The 26,219-nt window shown below is 40.9% G+C and overlaps 1 protein-coding gene across 1 annotated transcript in view; it reads left to right on the top strand.

Moving 5' to 3' along the window:
• Myo1d (myosin ID) overlaps positions 1 to 26,219 on the top strand; it is a 289,429-nt gene that overhangs the window by 190,574 nt on the left and 72,636 nt on the right. Inside the window, exon 21 of the mRNA XM_028759311.1 lies at positions 24,543 to 24,697. Within this exon, the coding sequence (XP_028615144.1) occupies positions 24,543 to 24,697 (155 nt within the window). The remainder of the gene's footprint in view (positions 1 to 24,542; positions 24,698 to 26,219) is intronic.

Here is a 26,219-nt window from a genome sequence, read left to right on the forward strand (position 1 = left end):
TGTGTGTGTGTGTGTGTGTGTGTGTGTGTGTGTGTGTGTGTGTGTGTGTGGAGGAGGGGGGAATCAGTAAAATGGAATATGATAAGGAGAAAATAAATTAGAGAAGAGGACAAGAAACAGGAGTAGACTGTCATTTGGAATAAGGTCTTCAGGCCTCCCTGAGTGGCTGACATTTAAGCAAAGACTTAAAGGAGTTAAGGAATCCACTTGTCTTTACTCGTGGGAAAGTATTTTAGGCAGAAGGACAGCAAAAGGCAGACACAGCAAGTAGAGAGTCCTCTGTGGGAAGTATGTTCAGGATCATGATCTGGTGGTGGCTGCCCCAGTGTGGACATGTATAGACATCCATCAAGGCATTCGTCTGAGATATGTAAACCCTTGCATGCTTGTCATGCATAGAAATAAAAAGGGAGAGAGAAAGGATGCTGCTGATAAAGAGGCAGGAGAGATGTCATCAAAGAGGAGGAAAAGGAGCAAAGAAGAAAACGATCACTAGCCTGGGGGAGACAGCAGCATCCACAGACAGTGGTGTGTGAGGCCATGTCCTTTACAGTGGGAAATGCTACAGCCGTATTCCACAGCCTGACTGTTCCTCAGAGGAAAGGCAGCCATTGACTCCATCAGGGTGGGCCTTTAATGAGAAGAAGCTAAGGTCTGCACAAGTAACTAAAAGTGCCTCGAGCTGAATCCTGTTCTGTGTTCCTGACCTTGATGGTAGATGTTTTGCCCATTTCATTCAATAGCGCACGTGTTTTCTCTTCCGTTTTGTTTTTGTTTTTTAATTTCACTTTCACTTTTTGTTCTGTTTAATTGTAAACATGGTCTTACCTTGTAACCCAGACTGGCCTCCAGCTCCAGGGTCTTCCTGCCTCAGCCTCCCAAGTCCTGGGATGACGGGAGAATGTTACAGTGCCTAGCCTTTTCTGTTCTTTGGGTTATTCATGTTCTAGCTCTCTTAGGTGGGTGCTTTTAACTGCTTAAGTTTTTAAATATTTTTAAATGCATTTGAGACTATATATGTTTGTATTTAAGAATGGTTTGAGTTGAATTTTACTTTTGATGTGATATTGAGCTTGTTTTCATTTTTGTTGTGAGGTCTTCTTAAAGCCATGAATAGTTTAGTAATGTTATTTAATAAATGGTAATTTATGGTGCTTGAGTGTGTATGGTCCGTGGGAAGAGACTTCATTTCCTCATTGTCCATTACTGCCACATTTGCTGTAGACTAAGAAATCACATGTCCTCTTCTGCTTTCCATACCATAGTCTATCAGTCTATTGGTTATCTTTGCACCAATTACAATTTTTACTACAGTTGGACACAGTTTTATGAATTCTAATATAATGGTAATTTCCCAGGCCCCTTCCTCTCAATTCATCCCATCTAGATGGGGCTGAGTCTCAATAGTAGAGTCTTTGACTAACGTGTGAGAAGCCTAGATTGATCCCCAACACAGCAAAGCAAAACAAATAGAATTTACCCCATTCCAGCCTAACACTCATTCACCACACCACAAGAAGAGAAAGGATGTTGCAGATGGTGACAAAGGTAAGCCTGTCAGGAGGGACATAGACACCTACACTCAAGCTATTCATTTTCCCTAACCCTCTGGGAACCTCTGGCCATTTTCCTGTCTCTCTGGCTGTACCTTCTTTAGAATGTCATGTGTCAGGGTTGGGGATTTAGCTCAATGGTGGAGCGCTTGCACAAGGCCCTGGGTTGGGTCCTCAGCTCTGGAAAAAAAAAAAAATGTCATGTGTCAGCAAACTTTTCAGATTGACTACTTTCACCTTGCAACAAGCATCTACCTGTGTCTTTCTATGGCTTGGCTTCATTTTTTTCAGTCAATAAATAATATTCTGTTATTTGGTGGTACCACAATGTGTTTAGCCATTCACTATTGGAGGACACTTTGGTTACTTCTGATTTAGAGCAGTCATGAATAAAACTACGATAAATATTTGCATGCAGGTTTCTTGTATGGACATGAACTCTTAGAAGAGTTAAATAAATATACCTAGAAGTGCACTTACTCAGTCACAGATAAGACTCAGCCTAGCTCTGTAAGAACTGCCAGTTTTCTTCCAATGTGGCTGTACCATTTTGTATTCTAAGCAGAATTAGGGTGCCTAGTTCTTCACATTCTCAATTTGATACTGTCCATTTGTTTGTATTTCACCCATTCTAAAATGTGTATAGCTGTATGTGTGTGTGTGTATACATACATATATATATATATATATATATATATATATATATATATATATATATATATATATAAAACCCTAAAATATATAACTAAAAATATATAACTCAGTATTCACTAAGTCTCTGTTTTTAACCACAAGAACTATCTCTCTACTCTTTCTTGGTTTATATTAAGGTGATAAAGACTGATTTTTTTTTTTTCGAGACAGGGTTTCTCTGTATAGTCCTAGCTGTCCTGGAACTCACTCTGTAGACCAGGCTGGCCTCGAAGTCTCGAACTCAGAAATCCACCTGCGTCTGCCTCCCAAGTGCTGGGATTAAAGGCGTATGCCACCACCACCCGGCAAGACTGATTTTTTAAATAAACCTAAGTTATTTTGTTTAAAGATACATTTGGCACCTTTCTCCCCTCTACCAAGCAAGTACTGTACAACCATTTGTCTTTTAAGAGTGGTTTTGGCCAATTTTCTCAGGAAAGATAAAAATGAGACATCATAGCAGATCCTTGAGACTATTTTCAGCAAACATTGTCTTCACAAATGACAGAGTCGTGTAATAGTAAAAGTGGTCTGAGAGAGAAGCATTCAAGTTACAGTTGACCCCTTTAGCAGCTAAGTGACTGTCTATGTACAAACACTGCGGGGTTGGGTTAGGCTTTCAGCCAGCTGCAATCTGTGCTGCTATCAAATCAGTGTCTTCCCTCATAGTCACTTTCTGTACTAGATTTTTATATTGTGCTTTTAAATTAAAGCATTAGTTCCAGTACATTTGTCAAGAAAGGTTCAAATTTTTGCAAGGGACAGTATGGTCAGGATTTGAGTATTTTATGAATCTGAGAAATCTGTGCTTGCTGCGACTTAATGGGAGAACAAAGGAAAGATACTATGTTACCTGCATAATTAGCAGTGCTGGATCCCACGTCTTTGATCACCATGTCTTTGACTCAGAATTATCCTGAGAAAGCACAGTTAAGTTGATTAAAAAAAAAAAAAAAGATGGCTCCCTGCAGTTGGGGCATGCCACTTAAATAAATGTACTTCTGCATTCAGGTTCATGTAGACACATGTGCACCCAGACCAGTGCTCAGGAAGGAAGCTGCCTGGGTTAGGTGGAGTTAAATCTGCTTGTTGCTTTTGAGGGAGACCATGTAAGCTGAATCACTTAGCGTAAGTGCCACTGCAATTCTTCCGTCCTCCTTTTGTTGGTGAGTGTTAGTTTTGCTGATGAATTAGTCTGAAAAATGGTTTAAATCTGCCCATTAATGTTGTTTTGATATAGACCCTTTTATCAGAATGGGCTTGAGGGCTAAGGACATAGCCAATTAATTACTCTCATCCTTCCTTTAGTTCTGTGTGAAATACAAAACAAACAGGGAAGAGGAAAGAGACAATTATCTGAACTGATGTGCAGGTTCCGTGGAGCTCAATGGCCTGTAATTATGTCACGCTTAGTGCTTTATTACTCTGTTTGACGTGGCTTGCTAGAAAGATGTCATTCTGTTTGGAAGATGGATTGTCCTTTTAATGTATACAGGGTGAGCCCTGTTGAAATCCATCCGACAGCCTGCTCTGCTCCCAACCACCATTTCTAAAGCACTCTTTCCTCCTGGCAATGTCCCAAGAGAAGGCGTTTCCATAGTAACCCCAACAGAGGCAATCAGCTGTTGTCTGGCACTGCCTGAGCTGGTGTCTGCTAGCCTTCTCCCTTCTCGATCCTCCCTCAAGCCTTTAAAACACTATATTTATTAGTCTTCTTTAATGGAAGTTTATAATCCCTTAATGTCACACTCTGAGTAGCACTCTGGTTTATTTATTTATTTAGGTAATAAATCTACCTTCCTAATTAATTCTCAGCAATCCTGGGAGCTCTGTTATTTTGAACATCTTGTACAAATGTTTATATTTCTGCCTGTTGTAACAAAGAAGCAGCTTAGGAAAATTAGATATTCAGAACCCTCTGTCTATACTAGAAACAAATTTGAAAAAATACAGATGCTAAGGTTTCAGATGAATTTTTAAGAGTTGTTTTTTCTTACTGTGACAATAGTAATGAAGCAGTCTTTCACCTATTGTATGTTTCAGCACTTCATGATTCTATCGATAAATTCAGTGAACATAGATATTTAAAAATCTTTGAAATGTGGTATTTGAGACCACATTTCTCTCTTAACTTTTATTAAGCAAAGGTGGGGCACACATGAAGAGCTTCCCTATTGATTGTTTTCCTGGAATATGTGCAGAGTAAATGCCTTTTGTTACATTGGTTAGACACCACAACTTATGCAAAACAGTACAAAGCAAATCAAGCAGTAGTCCCATTCAGACACCAGGAAAAGTCTATCTTCATCAATACTAGACTGGAAAGTCAATTTCAAATTTCAAAGATGGCTCAACCCAGTATTTGAAAGGAGAGATTATCCAGGCATCTTGTTAAAAGTCATCTTATTAAAGAAATGCAAAGCCTTTTAAGAGCTAAAGTAGCCCTGGGCATAGTAGCACATGACTTTTGTCCCATTACTTGGGAGGTAGAGGCAGATCTCTGAGTTAGAGGCCAGCCTGGTCTACAAAATGAGTTGCAGGAAAGCCAGAGCTACACAGAGATACCCTGTCTAGATAGATAGATAGATAGATAGATAGATAGATAGATAGATAGATAGATAGATAGGTAGGTAGAGATCAAGAGCTATTAAATATAAGAAAGTAAGCATACTATACTTATTTTTCTATAGATTAGATCACTAGAAGCCATATCCTTTCATAACAAAACCCCAAATAGAGACATATATACAAATAGATTTCTGCATTTGCAAAATAGGTATCACCATGGGAAGACAGCCCTTTCAATGTTAACCTGATGCTTAGAGGTTGGTTTTTTGTTTGTTTGTTTGTTTGTTTTGTTTTGTTTTGTTTTGTTTTGTTTTTCGAGACAGGGTTTCTCTGTGTAGCCCTGGCTGTCCTGGAACTCACTCTATAGACCAGGCTGGCCTCGAACTCAGAAATCCGCCTGCCTCTGCCTCCCAAGTGCTGGGATTAAAGATGTGCACCACCACTGCCCGGCTAGAGATTTTAATTTGTGTATTTCAGTTCTAATTTGGGGTTCTTAGGACCTTTACTACACACTAGAATAGTCTGTGGGGTTTGGAGGTTTTGTGTTGAGACTTTTAGTTTTTGTTGGAGATTGAATCCTGGGCCTCAGGCATGCTGAGATCTCTATCATGGGCTACATCCCAAGCTTCTAGTGGGGGCTTTTAAAATCCTGATACCCAAGCCATACTGGGTGCTGGCGAAATCAGATCTCTCAGTAGGCATAGGGGGAGAGAGTTTCTCTGTACCTTGCTTTGTTCATATTTGGACTCTTTGAATGGATATAGGGACCCAAGTAATACAAATGCTGTTTAACAAGAAAAGCACATATACATTTTACTATGTTTTTATGTACATGGTAATCTTCACAAGAGTCAAGAGTGAAGAAATGGGGCTGGAGATATGGCTTAGTGGTTATGAGCACTGACTGCTCTTCCAGAAGTCCTGAGTTCAATTCCCAGCAACCACATGGTGGTTTACAACCATCTATAATGAGAGCCAATGCCCTCTTCTGGAGCATCTAAAGACAGTGACAGTGTACTCATATATATATAAAATAAATAAAATTAATTAATTAATTTTTTTAAAAGAATGAAGAAATGACCAAAGCATGATGCTTTTTAGGCTTCTTAGAAAAAAAAAAAACTGAAGGAATGATGAGGCTAGAAGAACCTTCTAGCCAATCACAGAGATCTTACTAAGAAATAAGAAATAAAGGAGAGGCCAGAAGCTAGTGAGAGGTAAAGATTGCTCCAAAAAGTTCACCTCTGCATGTTCATTCCGGTCTCCAGTGCCAGTCTTGGTAATCAAGGAGGCTTTCCATTGGGCACCCACATATACACAGAAGCAGAAAGCACTCCCATGGCCGGCTATAGCATGCATGTTCCGCTCCCCGCCTTTCTGTACTGTCGCTGCTATAGCTCTTGTCCATTTTTTTAATGAAAAACAGTCTTTTATGTTTTGTCTTGTTTTTGCTTTTCTGAGACAGTGCCTTACTGTGTAGCCTGGCTGTTCTCAAGCTCTCAGAGATCCATCTGCTTCTCAGCCTTTGGACTGCTAGGACTAAAGGCACATGCTACCGTACCTGGCCCTTTTTGTTTAGGGTTTTTTTGTTTGTTTTTGGTGTGAGAGTGGGATTGTTGTTATAGCTCTTGAGGAAACATTTATTGAAAGTTTGCGTTTGTCTCCAAATTAGTTTTAGTCAATGGAGTGAGTGTGTGTGTGTGTGTGTGTGTGTGAAAAGACAAGAGAGGGGTATGATGGTCTAAATGTGTATCTCTGAACTTCCTGTGGTCACATCCCAAGTCCCAAGATGGTAGCATCAAGTGATGGGGCCTTGAGGGATCTACCCTTTCGATATCAATGACCTTACTGCAGGGTTAGAATGACCCTCACACTTTCCACCACATTTGGACACCATGACTTCAGCAGTCTGCTGCCCAAGACTCAGTTTGGATATCCACTGTCCTCTGATCTTAGACTCCTAACACCCAGAACTGTGAGAAAATAAGTTCCTCTGGTTTATAAAACACCCAATTTGGGTATTTTTTTCATATCAGCCCAAAAGATGAAGAAAGAAGAGGGCTAGCAATGGTTAAGTTATGGTTGGAACTGAAGTTTGCTTTCTAGATCAGGCTGGCCTTGAAATCACTCTGTATCCTAAGCTGCCTTCGAATTTGGAATCCTTCCAACTCAGCTTCCCATGTACTGGGATTACTGGCATGCACCACCGTATGATCTTGATGTTCAAGGTTAGTCTTGTGAAAAGATCTCCCTGGAATAAAAGTACTGTAAGTCAGGCATTGTGGTATACACCTGTGAGCCCAGCACTTGGAAAACTCCAGCAGGACCATCTATAGTTCAAAACCAGCCTGGTCCACATAGAAACACCCTCTCAATAAGTAAACAAATGGCCTATCCTTTATGATAACAGTGCATACGTCATCGCACTTGGCTCCCACCCTAGTCTTGGGGAGTTGCCTATGCTGGCCCTAGATAGGCATTTGGTAAATGAGTTTCTCTGTTATTGGTTGGATCTAGAACAAACTTTGTTTGCACAAAACTTTTACAATTAAGTTTAACTACACTACAGAAAGAGCATCATTTTCTAAATGACAGACTTTAAAGGGATTTTATTTTATTAGAACTGTACCTACCCAGAAACATCATTACTATGTGCCATGGATGAGGAAATGCCCAGCAGAGGCAGCACAACTAGCCCAGTTCAGTATCTTCCCTCACTTTGCCTACTTCCTCATTGGACTTTGGCAGAGAGAGCAGCCATTTTTCTGCTTCAGAAGCCACCTCCAGCATCTGCCTTTCCACCCCTGCTCCCCAGTGTCCTTGATATTTCAGATCCTGGCTTTTCACAAAGTCAGAGGAGTTATGAAAAGGCTTTATTTGCATTTGAAGACCAGTTCAGTGCATGAGGTAAATGAAATCTTATCCAATGGAGTCTGAGAACACAGTTATTAGGGTATGTGGGAGTGTACATGTCATGTTAAATAACAGCATGCTTAGTAGGTCCATGTAAGCACATTTGAAATAGCATGTGTGAGGCCCATAGCATAGTACTTTAGTGTGGTTAAAGTACTCAGCAGTCATAAACTGTCCCTTGTAAACTGATGTCCTAGGGAGTTGGAGGGACAGGAGGAAGCCAGCATTTGGGGCCTCACTGGCTGTTCTCTACTCCTCCTGTCTGTCCTCACTGAGTGTCCCCTCAGACAACCATGTGGGCTCCTCATGGATTCCCTCAGTGCATACTCCAAATGATGCTTCCACCTTCATGCTCTCTGTCTGTGCCTTTCCAAGGACTCTTCTTCATACCACCTGACACATTATATGGTTGTCTAAAATCTTTCTTCCCCATGTCCCCACTAGAAATGGACTTTAACCCCAGAACCCCTCTTTCCATACAGTAAGTGTTCAATAAATGGCTGCTGTTAAGCTGAACAGGTTAAGACTGGAGACAGAAAAAGCAGTTAAGAGGCCACTGCTGTGGCACCTCGAACAATCACAAGAGCCTGAACTCAGACAAGGACAGGAAAGGGAAGCGGGTCGGAGTTCAAGAGCTACTCAGGGAGGAGCCATCAAGATGGCTCAGTGCTTGAGAGCACTTACTGCTCTTCCAGAGAACCTGAGTTTGGTTCCCAGCACACATGTTTGGTGGCTCTAACTTCAGGGGATTATATGTTCTCTTCTGGCCTATACAGGCAACTGAGCACACCTGGCATACACACACGCACACACACACACACAGGAAGGAAAAGGGAGAGAAATGAAAATAAATTTTAAAAAGAAGAAAAGATACTCGAGTGTAGACAAGCAGTAGGCATTGAGAAGAGTCCCAAGGCAGAAGTTTCTTTCAGAATGCCTGGGTAGATGGCAGTCCTGGTTCCTCACCAAGATGGGAAGTGTAGGAGGAAAAGCAAAGGTGCAACAAAGAATATGTCTTAAACAGGCTGTGTTTGTGGTGTCTGGAGAATGTGAAATGAGAAGCCCAATAGGCAGTCATCTGTCTGGAGAGCCGTCTAGGGTGTAGGCTGTCTTAATGGGCTCTGTTGCTATAACAAGACACCACAGCTGAGTGACTAAGCCACAGGAAGGTATTTCTTGCAGCCCTTCAGGCTGGGAAGACCCATGACTACACTACAGTATTAAATCCTGAAACTGTGATGCTCAGGAAGGACTGACTGTCCAAGGACACAGGGAGGAAATAAAAATAGCTTTGGTGGTGAAGAAGGGTTTCAGAGGTCCATAGGTATATACTAGCTCTTGTGTGTTTTCTATGATGGACTTAGGTATTTATTTCCAGTTTTTTCTCCTTCGTATATTTTATTCACTGTATGGATGTTTTGCTGCATATTTCTGCACCACATGCATGCCTTATGTCTGAGGAGGCCAGAAGATAACATTGGATCCCCTGGAACTGGAGTTACGGATAGTTGGGAGCCCTCATGTGTGTGCTGGGAACTGAGCCTGTGTCCTCTGGAAGGACAGCCAGTGCTCGTAATCACTGAGTCGTATCTGCAGCTCCATTTTCAAATTCTTTTTTTTTTTTTTAAGATTTCTATTTTTTGTTGTTGTTGGTTTTTTTTTGTTGTTGTTGTTTGTTTTTTGTTTTTTGTTTTTCGAGACAGGGTTTCTCTGTGTAGTCCTGGCTGTCCTAGAACTCACTCTGTAGACCAGGCTGTCCTCGAACTCAGAAATCCGCCGCCTGCCTCTGCCTCCCAAGTGCTGAGACTAAAGGTGTGTGCTACCACCGCCCGGCTTAAGATTTCTTTCATCTTTATTTTTATGGATGTTTTTCCTGTGTGTGTGTCTCTGCACCATGTGTGTGCCTCACGCCTATGGAGGCCAGAAAACAGCACCAGATCCCCTGGAATCAGAGTTAGAGTTGCCAGCCACCATGTGGGTGCTGGGAATCAAACATACCTGGGTCACCTGGAAGAGCAACCAATTCTCTGAACAGCCTAGTCACCTCTCCAACACTCTTTTCCACGTTTGTTTGTTTTTCTTGAGACAGTTTTTCTCTGTAGTCCTGACTGTCTTGGAACTCACTCTGTAGACCAGACTAGCCTGGAACTCAAGAGATCCTACTACCTTTGCCTACCAAGCACTGGGATTAAAGGTGTGCACCACCACTGAGCTCTTTTCCAAGTTCTTAAACCAGTGGTTCTCAACCTTCCTAATGCTGAGACCCTTTAATATAGTTCTTCATGTTGTGCTGACCCCCAACCATAAAATTATTTTGTTGCTACTTCATAATTGTAATTTTACTTCTGTTATGAGTTAGAAATTTCTTTTTTTAAGATTTATTTATTTTATGTATATGAGTACGCTGTAGCTATCTTTAGACACATCAGAAGAGGCCATAGGATTCTACCACAGATGGTTGTGAACCACCATGTAGTTGCTGGGAATTGAACTCAGGACCTCTGGAAGAGCAGTCAGTGCTCTCAACACCAATGAGCCATCTCTCCAGCCCCGAGAAATTTCTGATATGTAGAATCTCTGATATGACTCCCAAAGGGGTCACAACCCACAGGTTGAGAACCACTGTCCTAAAGTGTTACATGACCTACTGCTTTGGGTGATACAGAGTAACAGATTTTACGTGGCATGTTCTGGACTGAAATGAGAAGAGCTGGGAAGCCATTTCCGGGATTCTTGGAATTGTCTCTGTGGATACTCTTAACACCAGAAGTAGAGAGAAGAAATGAGATACAAGAGATAACTGAAACATTCTTCATTCAAATTATCAGTTTAAAAATCATTTTCTGTGCGTACTAGTTAATGTTCTCCACGTAGTAATTTAAATAATCTTGTTATCCTTCATGTGAGGCAGTATTAAGCCCCCACTTTCAGGTGAAGAGGCAGAGAACATTGCTAGAGCTTCCTAGCACATGCATGTGTGCATGCATATGCACATGCGTGCATGCACGCATGCATATGTCTTGGTGTGTTGTTTATAGCCTCCTGTATGTCCTGGATTAGATTCCCTTCCTCTCCTACAGGTTGTAAAGTATTTCACAGAATCTCCACCAAAGAGTGGCTAGTAGAGACCAAGGACAATCCCATCTTATAGCACAGTGGCTAAAATGATCAGAATACTGTTGAAGTTACTCATCATACCTGAACTAGAGGGAAGCTAATGTGCATAGATTCAGCTTGTGGGCAGTGGTGGGAGGAGAACAGTGTACCCAAAATGATGAGTGCAGAATCGTTTTGCATCAGGAAGGTCATTAATTGGTGTGATAAAGAATTTCAATTCAAGACCAATAAGGAAAGCAACTTAATTAAGTTGATATTTTAAGAGAGAGGAAAAATACATTTAAAATAGTTTTTTTAAAACTAGATTCAATTAGTAAAACAATTATCTTTGTAAAATAATAATTTGACTATCTAAGACCCAATTATTTGGTAGCTTCACCTAAATCAATGGTTTTATACAATTAGAATGACTTGGGAAGCTTCCCAAATGAAATAAATTAGAACATCCCCAATGTTCCTGATGTGCAGCCACATTTGGGAACCACTGGCCCAAATGAGCCACAGTCAGAGTATAAGTTTGAATAGTCAAAATAGATGTGACAGGACTTAAGCGCTTGGCTTTGAGAGCTTATTCTAAAGTGCCCTCTTGGGCCATTCGTCTTGCTTCATGTACCCTTGCGGAGAATTTGATTATATGAGTCCCAACCCCACAACAATAAATCTGAGCTGGTAATTAAAAGAGAGCCCATCTGCCATAGGCAGACATGTTGATGGCTGTAAGCTATGAAAGTACAGGGACACTCCGGAGATACAGCTGACTCCCACTAGATGGCTTGGGCTTTAAAATCTCATTGAAATGCTTTCTATAGCTATTTCCCCGGAGCAGCCTTTGTGAAATTAAAATTCCAGTTTTCCATGGAACTATTTTGCTAAATTCCAAGTTATAAGCTAAGCTCCCATACTCAAAGTGCCAGGTGTTCTAACGCAGAGACCTCCAATGTCCTGTGTAAGGATTTTTTCAAGAAGAAGACATGAGATCCAGAAGACTAGAGCCACTAGATTCTAACTGCCTTCCTAGTAAGAGATTTGACATTCAGGCAAAACCTGAAAAAAACCCAATGTGGTTCCTATAAATAAGGCCCTTCCCACATGAGAAAAAAAGGATCCAAAGACTAACAGAGAAGGCAATGGCAGGCCAGCACACACTGTGCCATTCTCTGGATAAATATATATTTCATTTCTGAAGTATGCAGTTCATTTGCAACAAGAATGACGTATAGGCTGTAAACATTCTTCTTGACGGTGCCCTTGATCTCTGTCAGGGTGTGTGAAATATTTCGAAGAATCGAAGTGGTTATTTATTCCATGTAGTGAGATGGACCAGGGTTGGAAATTTGCAGAACAGGGTTTTTTTGGTTTTTATTTTCTTTGTTGTTGTTGCTGTTTTAAAGAGGGCTTACATCAAGATGTTACAATCAAAGGTGGAAAGACCTTGTTAGACAGTGATATAAACTTAGCCCTTTAATCGGCTGATTATAATTAGTTTCATTGACTTGAATACTATTGATCAGAACTACTAGATTCTTAGCAAGCACTTGTGTATAAAATCAGTTCTATTGGTTTTAAGACTATATTTTTTAATTGCCCAAGGCCCATATTTTATATATTAGATTTTGTTTACCATTAAAATGCCAGGTGGTGCTGGGCAGTGGTGGTGCATGCCTTTAATCCCAGCACTTGGGAGGCAGAGGCAGGCAGATCTCTGAGTTGGAGGCCAGCCTGGTCTACAGAGTGAGTTCCAGGACAGCCAGGGCTACACAGAGAAACCCTGTCTCAAAAAAAATAAAACAAAAAAAAAATGCCAGGTGGTTCATATATATATTGGTATGGTATTTGGAGAGCATTGCCCAGGAGTGTGGTCCTGGAGACTTCAGCATCCCTGAAGATGCATCTGTTTTAAAGCACACTAATTAATTTTTATCACTGTGATGCTTAATTTCTAAGGGAATAAAGTATTTACTTGGTTCTATTTAATTTAGGTAGAAAACATTTTAAAAATATATAAGCTATCCTCCCCACCACCCAATCAGGTTTAAACAAACAATTTGTCAAGAGGATTTTTTGTTTGTTTGTTTGTTTGTTTATTAGGGAATTAAGTCTTAGGTATAACTATGTATTCTTTCCATAATATATTTATAAAATGAGTATGTCCTTATTGGAGCAGAAGTTTAGCTCTCAACGATAGAACATGTACTTAACATGACAAGATCCTGGGTTCAATTTTAAACACCTCCCTGCATCAAAAAGGGTCCATTTGTCTTAGGGTTTATTGCTGTAAAGAGACACCATGATCATGGCAATTCTTATAAAGGAAAGCATTTAACTGGAGTTGGCTTACAGTTTCAAAGGTTTAGTCCATTATTGTTATGGTGGGAAGCATGGCAGTGTCCAGGCAGACATGGAGAAGGAGCTAAGAGTTCTACATCTTGATCCACAGGCAGCAGAAGGGAACTGTGTGCCACACTCAGTGCAGCTTGAGCATAAGAGACCTCAAAGCCTACCCCCATAGTGACACACTTCTTTCAACAAGGCCAACGCCTTCTAATAGTGCCACTTCCTATGGCCAAGCATTTCAAACACATGAATCTATGGGGGCCATACCTATTCAAACTACTACACATGTTTTGGTTCCAATTGATGAATAATAAACTATCCCAGGCTGGCTCAGCAGGTAAAGGTGCCAGCGGCCAAAACTGACAGCCTGAGTTCAGTCTTTAGAACCCACAGGACCATAAGTTTTCCTCTCGCCTCCACATAGACACACACAGACACATAGTAAGTTAATAAAGATGCAATACATTTTAGCACTCAGGAAACAGAGGCTACATGATGAAACAGTCTTTTAAAAATTTTTAACTATCTCAAGTGTAGAAGCAAGACATCTTATGGTTCTCATTTCTTAAGTCGGGAATCTCACAAAACAGATGGTGTATCTCTGTTCCTCAGGGTCCAGGGCCTCCAGTCACTGGAAGGCTCGCTTATTCTGGTGGTCAGCACTTGCTGCAAGTGTGAAGATGGCAACTGGAACATCTCCAAAGCCTCGAGATACTTAGCTTCTCTAAGCAAAAAGGTCTACAGGTTTCTTCTTTGTTCCCCGTCCCCCTCCCTTTCGTTTTTCCTTTTTCTTCTTTTTTTTTTTTTAACTCATAATCCTGCCTTAGCCTCCTGACTTCTTGTATTATAGACTGGTGCTACCACTCCTGGCAGTAGTCTTCATATGAGGCACTCAGGGAACTGCATTGTCTATTAGCTACCATTAAAAGGCACTCAGCCTCATGCTGGTGCCTTTATTAGGTAAAGGCACTTCATAGCATAGCCCTCATACAAAAGGAAGAGCAATTCAATGGGAAAAGTGGTAAAGAATTTGTGATCAAGCCAGGCAGTGGTGACACACGCCTTTAATCCTAGCACTTGGGAGGCAGAGGCAGGCGGATTTCTGAGTTCGAGGACAGCCTGGTCAATAGAGTGAGTTCCAGGACAGTCAGGGCTACACAGAGAAAAAAAAAAAAAAAAAGGATTTGTGTTCATGTTTGAAATCCTCCACAAGCTACTCTCTGCTTAAAAAAAAAACTACTCAAATTTTTCTGTTTAGAATTTGCCAGGCAGTGGTGGTGCACACCTTTAATCCCAGAACTCAGGAGGCAGAGGCAGATGGACCTCTGAGTTTGAGACTTGCCTGATCTACATACAGAGTGAGTTCCAGCACAGCCAGTGGTACACAGAAAAACCCTGTCTCAAAAACCAGCATGCATTTCTCTAGTTGAATGCCTAGCACTCAGTTTTTTAAAAGCGTAAGGTCGGTACTGTAGTTCCATATAGTTCAGTGACACAGCACTTGACTACTATACATATGGCTCAACACTCAGAACCAAGTGTGTGTATTGAAGAATGTAAGAAAGATAGTGTATGAGTGTAAATACATGTGTTCTTTCCCTCCCAAGATTCCCCCAAAGTTTTGTCCCCTGATGGTCTAAGGTTTCAAGATCAAAAACCAAGATCTTAATCATTTAATTCTGTCCAGGTTCCATTCTCTAAGTAGTATGTCTTCCATATTAAGATCAGTAGTTGTCTGTGATGGAATACGCTTCACGGACACTCATTCGAAGGGGAACAAATGGAAGGCTCATCATCTCTGGCTATCTGTGTTTGCAGCTTGACTTCATAACCTACTACTTATCATAGAAAGAGAGGTTCAGAAGCATCTGTGTTGTGTGACTTCTGTCCCTTTAATGCTGACTGAAGTCTAAGTCCACTCCTGTGAATCATGATGGAGCCACTGTGCACGGTCTACTCTGTTAGAGGGAGAGGAACACAGCCAGGAATCTGCTAAATTAGCTGCTCCATGTTTGAACTCCTTGTGCTGCTTTGAGCAGGGTCCTTGAGACTCTTGGAACCCTGGTGTCAATGGAGAGAATTCACAAGACATGCCCTGAAGATCTTTACAGAGTCTTTCATGTCTGGAAGACTCTTTGAAGCAATGCTTTAGATGTTTCTGAGGTTGCAACAATGGATCTTACAATCCTCCTCTTGATTTGATCCACTGCCCTAAAACCATTTCTTAATTGAAGAATCATTTGCCATCTGGAGAAGCTGAGAATAAGGAACAGTTGTATTTTGAAGCCCAGCAGTTGCGGGCTTCTTTATATTTCCTCTAAATACAGCATGAAAGATGAACAGTTCTTTATTTGGATCTCCTCTTTCCTCTCACAGTTTTTCATAGCAGGAAGCCAGCCAGCATTCCCTTCACTCTGTCTAAACCCTTCTTATCTGGACCATCACACGTGCTAGGTGCATTCTCTATCCCCACCGCCTCACTGAGACCAGTGTTGTCACATTATCTCCCCTTCATAACCACAGTGCCTTCTATTCTGCTCTGAGGTCTTGTTTTCCTTCCCTTCCTTTCAGCCTTCACTTCACACCTCCTAGAAACTTATCAGAGTCCCCCAGGAGGTTTCTCTTCCACCTCCTACTCACATCCCAAAGACTATGCCAACTGTGTTAGGGCTGTTACAGTGGCATCCCCTCTTCTCTCCATATTTTTATTCCAGTGACTGTTGCTAGGTAACAAAGCAACCCAGACCCAGGAGAAATAAATAATTAAATCACCATCTTATCATGCTCACAGATTCTGTGGGCTGAGTTTGGAAGGGTCAGTGGGGCCAGTTCGCCTCCGCTGCATGGTGCCTTGGGCTTCAGCTGGGAAATGCTAAGGCTGCTTCTCAGCAACTTCTGTGCACTGAGACCTATTTGCCTCCTGTGAGACCCACAAGGGAACTGGATCTGTTGTGACTACCTACAAGAATGAAAACTTAAAGTATGTGGCTGGAGGTTGGGCCTTTGAGAAGTGATTATAACTGGACAAGGTCTTCAGAGTAGAGCCTTTGTTGAAGACTGGTGGCTATATTGGAAGAAAGAGAGACCTAAGAATTCACATGTACGCTCCAAGATATTAGCAAGAAGAATGTTTCTACTACATATGTCCCCTCAACAATGTGCCAGAGTTGTATGCCACAGCAAACCTTGTTTCATCATCATTTGCTTTGCCTGGGAATCTGTGATATCATGCTATTACAATAGAAAAAAGATTAGTATAAACAATGAGTGTGAAACACTGAAGCTCTCGTGTTTGTCTGGCCCAGTGCCAACACTGCTGACCCAGAATGTCTATGCTCTGTAGGCCTCGGCTTCTTCTCAGCATGGTAACCTAGGGGATGGTCAGCTTGCTTATGTAGTGGCTTGGAGCACAAGTATTTAGTTGTTTATAAGAAGATAAACTCTCAGTTATTCTAAACAGTGTGATATGTCCATGATGAAACTACCAGTAAGATTTGGGGTTTAAATCTTGTTGAGACAAGAAGGCTGGAACAAGAGGACAGAGAGTGGGGAGAAAAGGAGGAAAGAGTGGGGGAGAGGGGGGAGTTTACATGGAATCCTGTGAAGAGCCAGCCCAACTGTCTTCCAAGTGTTGGATGGGAAGACAAAATGAACAGAGCATTCTCCACTGAGAAGTAGCCAAATCAATTTGCTGAGATCAAAAGAGCATAATTATTATAGCCCTGCAGTCAAACTGAAGAAATGAAGTAGAGAATAAGAAATTCAGGAGACAGTGTATATTTCAGAATACAAGCAACACCTGGAAAAATTCCATGGCCATTTCAGTTTCATCAACACCCACATCTCTCTGGAGGGCAGAAGTGCCCAAGTTACTGTGATCCTCTGGGATGTGTGCTGAGAGGGCTGTAGCCAGCTGAGAGAAGAGGTCCCCCTACTGAGAAGACCACAGAATAAATCTGGAACAATCACTTCCTCAACCCCCACAAAGGCCTCCCAGGAAGTTCTTGGTGGTCACTGAGGAGATAATTTGTTAATATGGCCCAGCCTATCATGTTATTTAATCTTTTGTCATAAAGCACCTGAGCCTTTGCCTGTGAGTCACATGCTTCAGAAATCTGTGGCTTCTTGGAGCTCATTTTTAAAATTCTGTGTTTTACAGCTGTTATTTCCAGGACTCACAGTTTTTGTCTGACATGCACATAGAGATACAATCAGGTTGAGGTGTAAAGACACAACAGAAAGGGGAATGTGAAGGAAAACAGACAAGCAAAGTGGTAGTTATTGTGACCCTCAGCAGACGATGACCCCTCCCTGCTACAGCTCTCAACAAGCTTAAATTTCAAACTACCTTTCAAGCACTTTTGGTGGCTGTGAGTGTTTGAACCCAGGGCCTCCAGTGTGCAAGGCAGGTGCTCAGTCATGGCATGGCACACTAAGGCCAAAGGTAACTGTGGGAAAAACAGAAGCTCCATTCTGTTGCTATAAGAATGTAAGTAGCCTCTTTAAGACAACCAGCACAATCACGTTTAAAAGATTAGAATTTGCCATAGATTGACACAGCTCTCAGAACTCATCTGAGAAGTCTCCTTGTGCAATGGTTAGCAGGAAACTCAGAACCAATCAAAATGCAGAGAATGTGTGTTATTGGAGTGCTCAGCCACAGATGAGACATCACCCCCTGCCAAGGCTCAGACTACTATAGAAGAGGAAGCAGAAAGATTGTAAGAACCAGAGATCAGGGAGAACCAGAGCAAAACCATGTCTCCTAGATAAGAGAGAACTGCTGTACTCATGAACTTCTACAGCTGTGGTCAGTGTTCTAACCCAGAGGGAGGAGGACTGTGAGCCCCACCCTAACTGAAGAGTGAGGTTGACCCTATCCAGTGGATGGCCCCACACCTATGAGTATATGGTCAGCACAAATTGGACTCAGTGGATAATTTTTCTTTAAAAAAATGAGAGAGGACCTGAAGTGAAAAAGGGTAGAGAGGTCAGAAGAGTGATCAAAAAGATGATTAAAATATGTTTTATTAGTTTCCCCATGTATTAAAATATGTTTTATTAGTTTCCCCATGTATGTCATTTTTCTGAACTAAGGATTGGACATCAGCCTTACATATGCTAAACAAGCACTCTCCAACCAAACTACATTCCTAGGCTTGAATTTGTTTGTTTGTTTGTTTGTTTGTGGTTTTATTTTGAGACAGGGTCTACCAGGCCCTTCTGAAGATCAATAATTTTTTTTTAAATTCTCAGTCTGGTTGTGTATACCCATGTAAATAAAGGATAGGGCAATAGTCCAATATTACAGTAGACCCCTGAATTTAAGTCTAAGTAATCGTCTTTGTAGCCCATATGAGTTTTTAGAACTGTGCACATCAGCTACAGCATCTGTGATCTGATGCTCCATGAACTGGAGAAGGCAGCTGCTGCAGGTTTGAGTTTGACTGCACGACAAAGTAAGACTATTCCACGCCCGCCCACCCATCCTCAAAATACTCAAATCCCCAAAGTCCCCCAAAATACAGTTTTATGGAGATCCAAAGCTAAGACTGAAAGACGAAAAAGAGCAGCCAGGGGAGCACACTGGTGCGCAGGTGTATCGTCTATCTTAATGTTGCTGTCAGAATCACCTATCTATATGCTGGAGGATCTGTGAATGTTACTAAATGTTACATACAACACACATGCAAATTATACTGTAACTTGTACTTCAGTTTTAGAATATACCAAATGTAGAAAATATTTATTCTGGCATTTTCAGATGTATTTGTCCTGTGCTTTGACAATATTCACTCACTGCTCTCCTCTCCTGTCTTCCCCTCTCCCTCCCACTACTACCCTTTGTTTCCTGACCAGTCTTCCACAAATTTTATATCATATACATCTAGATTCCGCATATGAGTGAAATCTATGGTTCTATATATAAGAGAAAACATGCAACCTTTGTCTTTTTTAGTCTGTCTTAATCATCTCCAGGCCTGGTCACTTTTCTTAAAGAGACATAGCATCCTTTTTTCTTTCTGCTAAGCAAAATTCCACTGAGTATCTATGCCACCTTTGAACCCATCTGTCTGTTGATGGGAATCCAGGCTGGTTTCACAGCTTGGCTGCTGTGAACAGTGCCACAGTGAAGGTGAGTGTGTAGGTATCTGTGATGTTTCCTTCCTTCAGGTATATGCCTGGAATGCTATTGCTGAATTATTTAGTATCTCTCTTTTATTTTGGAGGGAATCTCCATGTTGATTTCTATAATAGCAATATATTTGCATCCCTATCAGCAGTTAAATACCTAATTTTTTTTAATGAGCATGGGTGTTTTGCCTGCATGTAAGTCTGTGCATCATATGCATGCAGTACCCTCGGAGGCCAGAAGGAGGCATTGGATCCTCTGGTACTGGAGTTGCAGAGAGTTCTGAGCCATCATGGTCCTCTGGAAGAGCAGCCAGTAATGAGCCACCTCTTCAGCCCCTATACCTCAGTTTTTAAAAATCCTCTTAGGTTGTATAGGAGTGGGGTTATATTGCTAATTTCCAATTCATTATTTCTTTTACCTGCTATTTATAAAAATAAATAAGGTATAGGTGACATATGTTTATCAATTAAAAATCACATTACAGACTAAAGGGATGTGGCTCAGAGGTTAAGAATGCATACTGCTCTTCCAGAGGACCCAATTTCTGTTCCCAGCACCCCCGTAAAGTATTTCACACCTACCTGTAACTCCAGCTCCAAGAGATCTTTTGTCCTCCAAAGGCACCTGTGTGTATGTGTTATGGATACACACACACACACACACACACACACACACACACACACACACACACACGAAATCTTTTTGGTTTAGTTATATTAAAAGACCCAGGTAGAATTCTCCACAGTCAGCCAGATCTCAGGCCTTTCACACTTTAATTCCAAAGAGAGAAAATGTGTTTTCTCCTCTATCTACAGCACTTTATTGCCAAAAGATTACCAAGTAGTTAGGAAAAGCTAGACCAATAAAAATGATGATCCAGTAATAAATACAAGTGAGCCCCTGCCACTTGCTGTAGAAAGGGGTATCATTTGTATACATGAAGTATTATAAAGTAATACATATCCAGAATTGTATTTTTGCCTTAAAAAACTTTAAGCCATCCAATCTAACCTCAAGGAATGCCCCTCTAGTTAGACAAGCATAGATCATGCAGATAGCAGGAAGATGTGGCCTCCTAATCAACTGAGTTTTACCAATGTTTTCCTAATGCATGCCATCCTTTCAGTTGTGAATTCAACTTGTTGATTATTTTGGGTTTTCCCATTTGTACTCATGATACTCACATAGGATTGTCAGAGTGGGTCGGGAGCACTCATAGAAGACCATAAGAGAGAGAGAGAACATGAAACATTAAATCTTGCTGTCAGAATTAAACAAAATAATCAGGATGGCTTCCACATTTTTCTGTGTAATAGAGCATTCTAAGTCATTTAAGAATTATCATCCAGTCCTGATAACACCTCTAATCCCAGCATTTGGAAGGCTCTGAGGCAGAAAAATAAAGAAGAGTTCCATGTCACAGAGGAGATTGAGGCCCCAGGAAATTGAATGGGCATCTGAGATCTCATGGCCGAAGTGGGTTTCACACACAGATCTCTCTCAACCCAGAGCCCTCCTACTCACCCTGCAGCCTCCCAGAACAGGAGGCTTTCTCTCCTGTTGTCTGTCTGCCTCCAGAAAGAGGGACCTAATCTGTCCTTGTGTAGTAGAGCAAGCTCAGGGCTTCTGTCTGTCTGTCTGTCTGTCTGTCTGTCTGTCTGTCTGTCTGTCTTGAGAGCCAGGACTTGACACACAGCAATACCTAAATACACACAAAAAGAACTAACTCCTAGTCACAGCAGGTGCAGCTACCCTTCTCAGAGAAAGGGGGGGGGGAAGCTCTGATGAGGGAGGAAGGGCATTCTGGGAAGTGGTCCTCTGTGTGAGCACAAGTGAGGATCGCCTCAGCTGCTCTTGCCAGCCCCTAGAGCTAACAGCTCCCGGAAAGCTGGCGGTTACTGCTGCTCCCATTCGCATTTTATTAGGTTTTAATCAGGCTTTCCTGTGAAGTGCTACATAAATTCAATTTTGGATTTCACAAATAAAGTAATCAAATGAGTGTGAGGCATCATAGTATCATAGGCATAAAATATTTTTCAAATGAAAATGATATTTTTAATTTAATCATACAAAAATCATCTGGATGCAGTATGTCTAAGTGGCAGAGAAATTGCTGTACTGCCTTACCCCCAGCCTCAGACAGCCATTTGTACAAAAGTTAGTGAGTTATTTCCAATTATTTAACTGTTTTCCCTGCTCTCCATTAAACTCTGACCTGATACTCATTAAAATGAACCATAGCCAGGGCATGGCAGGATGGCTCCGTGGGTAAAGGCACTGGCCACCAAGCCCGATGGCCTAAGCGCTATCCCTGAGATGCACACAGTAGAAGAAGAACTTTAACTCCCACCTGGTGACTTCTGACCTCCACACATGAACTGCCTGGCCTGTGGGTGCCCACACACAATAAATAAGCAAATAAAATCTACCTGAGAACTCAACCTCATATGAAGACATTTTCATAGGAGTATGATTTATGAATCTTACATTCATTTATGTGTGGTATTTGGAAAAGCTTCATGTGATATGGCTGGTGTTGTAGCTCTGTGGTAGAATACTTGCTAGCATGCTGAAGGCTCTGAGTTAGATCCCCAGCACTTAGAAGAAAGAAAGAAAAGAAAAGCAAACAGAAAGAATTTAAACTGGGTATGATAGAAAAATAAAAAACACAAGTGTGAATCAGTTCATAGCCTGATTTCTGGCCTCTGGGTTAACACATCACCTGAGCACCTTGAGCCCTGCTTTCCTTCTCTATAAAATGTATGATTCTCCCTAGCCTTCCAGATCTACAACTGTAGAGCCTTCTCCTGTGCTTGGATAGTCTCCAGAATCTGACTGTACTGACACCCCTAAGAATGAGGTTTTTATCTTTGCTAGAGCCAGCCCTGGTGCCAACACATGCACTGTCCTGCAGCTGCCTGGTCCCTGCTGGTTGCTTGCTTACTGATGGCACCAGTGGCAGTGAGGGGGTGGCACATCAATATTTCCTGCAATGGGAAATGCCCTAGACGAGAGATCGCTCTAATGTCTTCTTTGTTGCCCAAAGTAGGATGCCTTGGGATCCAAATAGCCAGGGAGTTGTAGTTTTAAATTTGCATGTAATAAAACTGGCTTTCATGCATGAAGCTGGCATCCAGGTCTGTGAGTCCTAAGACATTGTAGTAAACACTGCCGTGGTCAGGACACAAATTGGCTCCCTCATACTAGAAAACTCACAATTGGAATCATGTGTGTGACCATTGGAGCCTGACTACCTGCACTCAACATAACACCTTTGATGTTTAGGCTTGTTATAGAATATTCTACACCATCAGTTTGTTCTTTCTAACTGCTGAGGATTGCTCATAGAAGCCTCTTGGTTTGTTTGTCCATTCACCTAGCAATAGGCATTTGAATGCATTCATTTGGAGTCATTATTGGACTACTACAAGCAATCATGTATATAATATTTGTATTAACAAAGGTTTGAGGTTTTATGGGTATATGGATATATGTCTGCCTGTCTGTGTGTCTGTGTCTATGTCTGTGTTCTGGATTTTTTTTTTCAGGCAGGTTTGTGGTCTATATCTCGTTATGATTTTTATTTGTATCTTCTAAATTGCTAAGAATCTTAAACACCTTTTCATGTTCACTTGCCGTGTGTATGCCTTCTTTGATGCAGTAATTTCTCATCATTAGTTTTCTTCTAGAAGTCTTATAATTAACATTTTATGTTTAGACCTCTGGTCCATTTTGAATTGAGTTGTGAGGGCTGTGACTTGAATAAACACTTGTTTCTATTAGAAAATAGATGCCCAGATATCCTGGGTTGTCTAGATTGTCTTTCTCTGCTGAGTCAGATTTGCTCCTTTGTGGGTGAGGCACTGGTCCTAGTTGTGTGGCTTATTTCTGATCTTCATTTTCATTTCCTCACAAATTACATTATCCTGGTGATTTCAGCTCTATAGTTATCATGAAAATCAGGAACGTAAGTCTTCTAACCTTGCTTTACTTTTTCAAAACTGCTGTGACTGTTCTAGCTCCCTCACCTGTCCACATACACTGCAGAAACAACTTTTTGATATTTAACCAAAACACTTTGTCTGAGATTGTATTACATCTGTAAATCAGTTTATAGAAAATTGGCATCTGCCAGGCGGTGGTGGTGCATGCCTTTAATCCCAGCACTTGGGAGGCAGAGGCAGGTGGATTTCTGAGTTCGAGGCCAGCCTGGTCTACAGAGTGAGTTCCAGGACAGCCAGGGCTACATAGAGAAACCCTGTCTCGAAACAACAACAGAAAAAAAGAAAAAAAAAAGAAAATTGGCATCTAAACAGTACTGAATTTTCTTGTCTCTAAATGTATTTTCCCTTCATTTTTAGGGTCTCTTTTTCTTCTGGATTATAATTTGACTTTATCAATATTTAATAGTTTTCAATACATAGCTCCTACACGCACACTTTGTTAGATTTCTAAATATTTTAGTTTTTAAAAAGTCATTGTAGGGCCAGATATTTTATTTGTTTGGTTTTTGTTTTGTTTCATTTTTATTTCATTGTGTATTTTTCAAATATGTTATTGAATTCAATTTGCTAATGGTTTTATATCTAAGTTTGTAGAGAATATCAGTTTATTATTTTCTTATGCTATCTATTTTTGGTGTCAGAATGATAAATCTTAAAATGACTTAGATATGTTCCCTTCTATTTTCTAGAAGAGATATGGAGAATTGATGGTATTTCTTTAGATGTGTGGTAAAATTCACTAATGAAGTCATCTGGACCTGGAATGTTCCTTGAAATGTTTAAGAGATTTAATTTCTTCAATAGACACAGATAGGTCATGTATTTAGAGGAGAGAGGGGGTTAGTAGTTTGTGCTTTCAAAGAATTGCTTGGTTTAAGTCATTGAGTACTCAGCTGGACCTAGAGTTCTTAAATAATCCCTTTTTATATTTGACGTCATTGTGGTCTGTGCTGAGAGCCCCCCCTTGTGTTCCTAGTCCTGCCAATAATGTCTCTCCATTTTTGCCTGTTAAGCTATAAGCATGTCAGTTTTATTCATTTTCTGAAAGAAGCATCATTTTGTTACCTTGATTTCCAGTCACATTCCTTTCTTTTGTTGTTTTCTTTTGTCTCCTTATTCCATGAAACTTGATAAAGGCAAAAGTTATCACCATCATTGCTATAGCCTGATTTAACTATTCTTCAAGGAGATATCCTAATAGCTTTCTCTGTTCCCTCCTTGCAGTTGACTGGTCTGAGTGTCTCCAATGGGAAGGACCAGCTTGTAGTGTTCCATACAAAAGACAACAAAGACCTCATTGTCTGCCTCTTCAGCAAACAGCCAACCCATGAAAGTCGCATTGGAGAACTTGTTGGAGTCCTGGTGAATCATTTCAAGAGGTAAAATTTTATTTTTGTAGCTAAAAGACAAATTTTAAATACACAAAATGTTTGATCATACTTATCACTGGACTTGGTTCATGCCGATGTGAATATATTGTTGTTTCCTCCACAAGGACAAATTAAACCATCTTTTTCATTGGAGGTAAAATTAGCATCCGGCCTTATTTCAATAATCTTCTGCTTTTCCAGTATCTAGCTTTGTCAACAATGAGAGATTCTCCTGTGGTTCTTTCATTGCTGCCAATCCAAATGTAATGTAATTCAATCTAAACAATGGAAGAAATTACTTTATATTCTTATGGCCACATTTATCCCAGCATAATCAGTTAGTGTGTCTGCTGTGGCTATAAACAAATTAGAAGGCAGATTTAAGATAGCATGTAGGCTCGTAAAGGTTGAAGAAATTCCCAGGACAGGGAGAAATTGTTATGGAAACAGTCATGACAGAAAACAGCATATTCTGAAAAATCACTCTAAAGCAGCATGGTATCTGGGGGAAAGGGCACAGAGAGTTGGAACAATGCTATAGGCTGGAGAGATGGCTCAGCACTTAAGAACACTGGCTGTTCTTCCAGACGACCCAGGTTCAATTCTCATCCTCCAGAAGCTTACAAACATTTGTAACCCTAGTTCCAGGGGATCTGACACCTTCTTCTGGCCTCCGTGGGCACTACACACTTATGTGGTACATAGATATGCATGCAGGCAAAACACTCATCACATACACACAAAAATAAGAAAATTTTAAAAATATATATATAATGGAATACAGACCCCGACTCCCACCCTCCGTAGTGGGAACTAGTCAGTAAATACTTTTAAACAGGGGAGTAAGTTATCAGGTTGTTGAAATGTTGGAGATGATATGGAATAGCCATGCTGTAAGGGGTCATGGAGTATTGAGGCAGTACCCTCTCCTAAGTTTATGTTCTCATCATGGTGTGCTTTCTTCCCCCCCCAACCCTCACCCCCACCCCATCTTGATGTGAGAACGAACAAGGTGACACTACAAAATCAGTGGTGGCAAATGGTACAGATGGCAGTTCCTTTTCTTCCTGAAAGACATTTCCATGTTTTTATAAATGTTTAGCGCTGCCTGCTAGTGTGACCACATGTTCTACTGCCTTTCTTGTTGCTGATAAGATGTACATAGTGTAATGTAAGCAGTCTTGTTTTGTTTGGGACATGATCTCTGTGTAGACCAAGCTGACTTCAAACTCAGAGATGCTTCTACCCCATCTCCTGAGTACACTGTTCTTCGTTATTAAATCTTGTATTCTAAACCAAAATAGATCTTTACATATTTATATATCTTATAAATTATGCTTACTGGTCACCTAGTAGACCACTATAGCATGTATAGAATTGATTTTTTTTAAAAAGTATATATATACTCAAAGACAGAAACAAGTCTATCTCTGAGTTCAAGGGCAGCCAGGTCTACAGACTGAATTCCAGGATTCATATTCTCTCTCTCTCTCTCTCTCTCTCTCTCTCTCTCTCTCTCTCTCTCTCTCTG

The sequence above is a fragment of the Grammomys surdaster genome, unplaced genomic scaffold, assembly GCF_004785775.1.
Source record: "Grammomys surdaster isolate TR1022 unplaced genomic scaffold, NIH_TR_1.0 126278, whole genome shotgun sequence".
NCBI lineage: Eukaryota > Metazoa > Chordata > Mammalia > Rodentia > Muridae > Grammomys > Grammomys surdaster.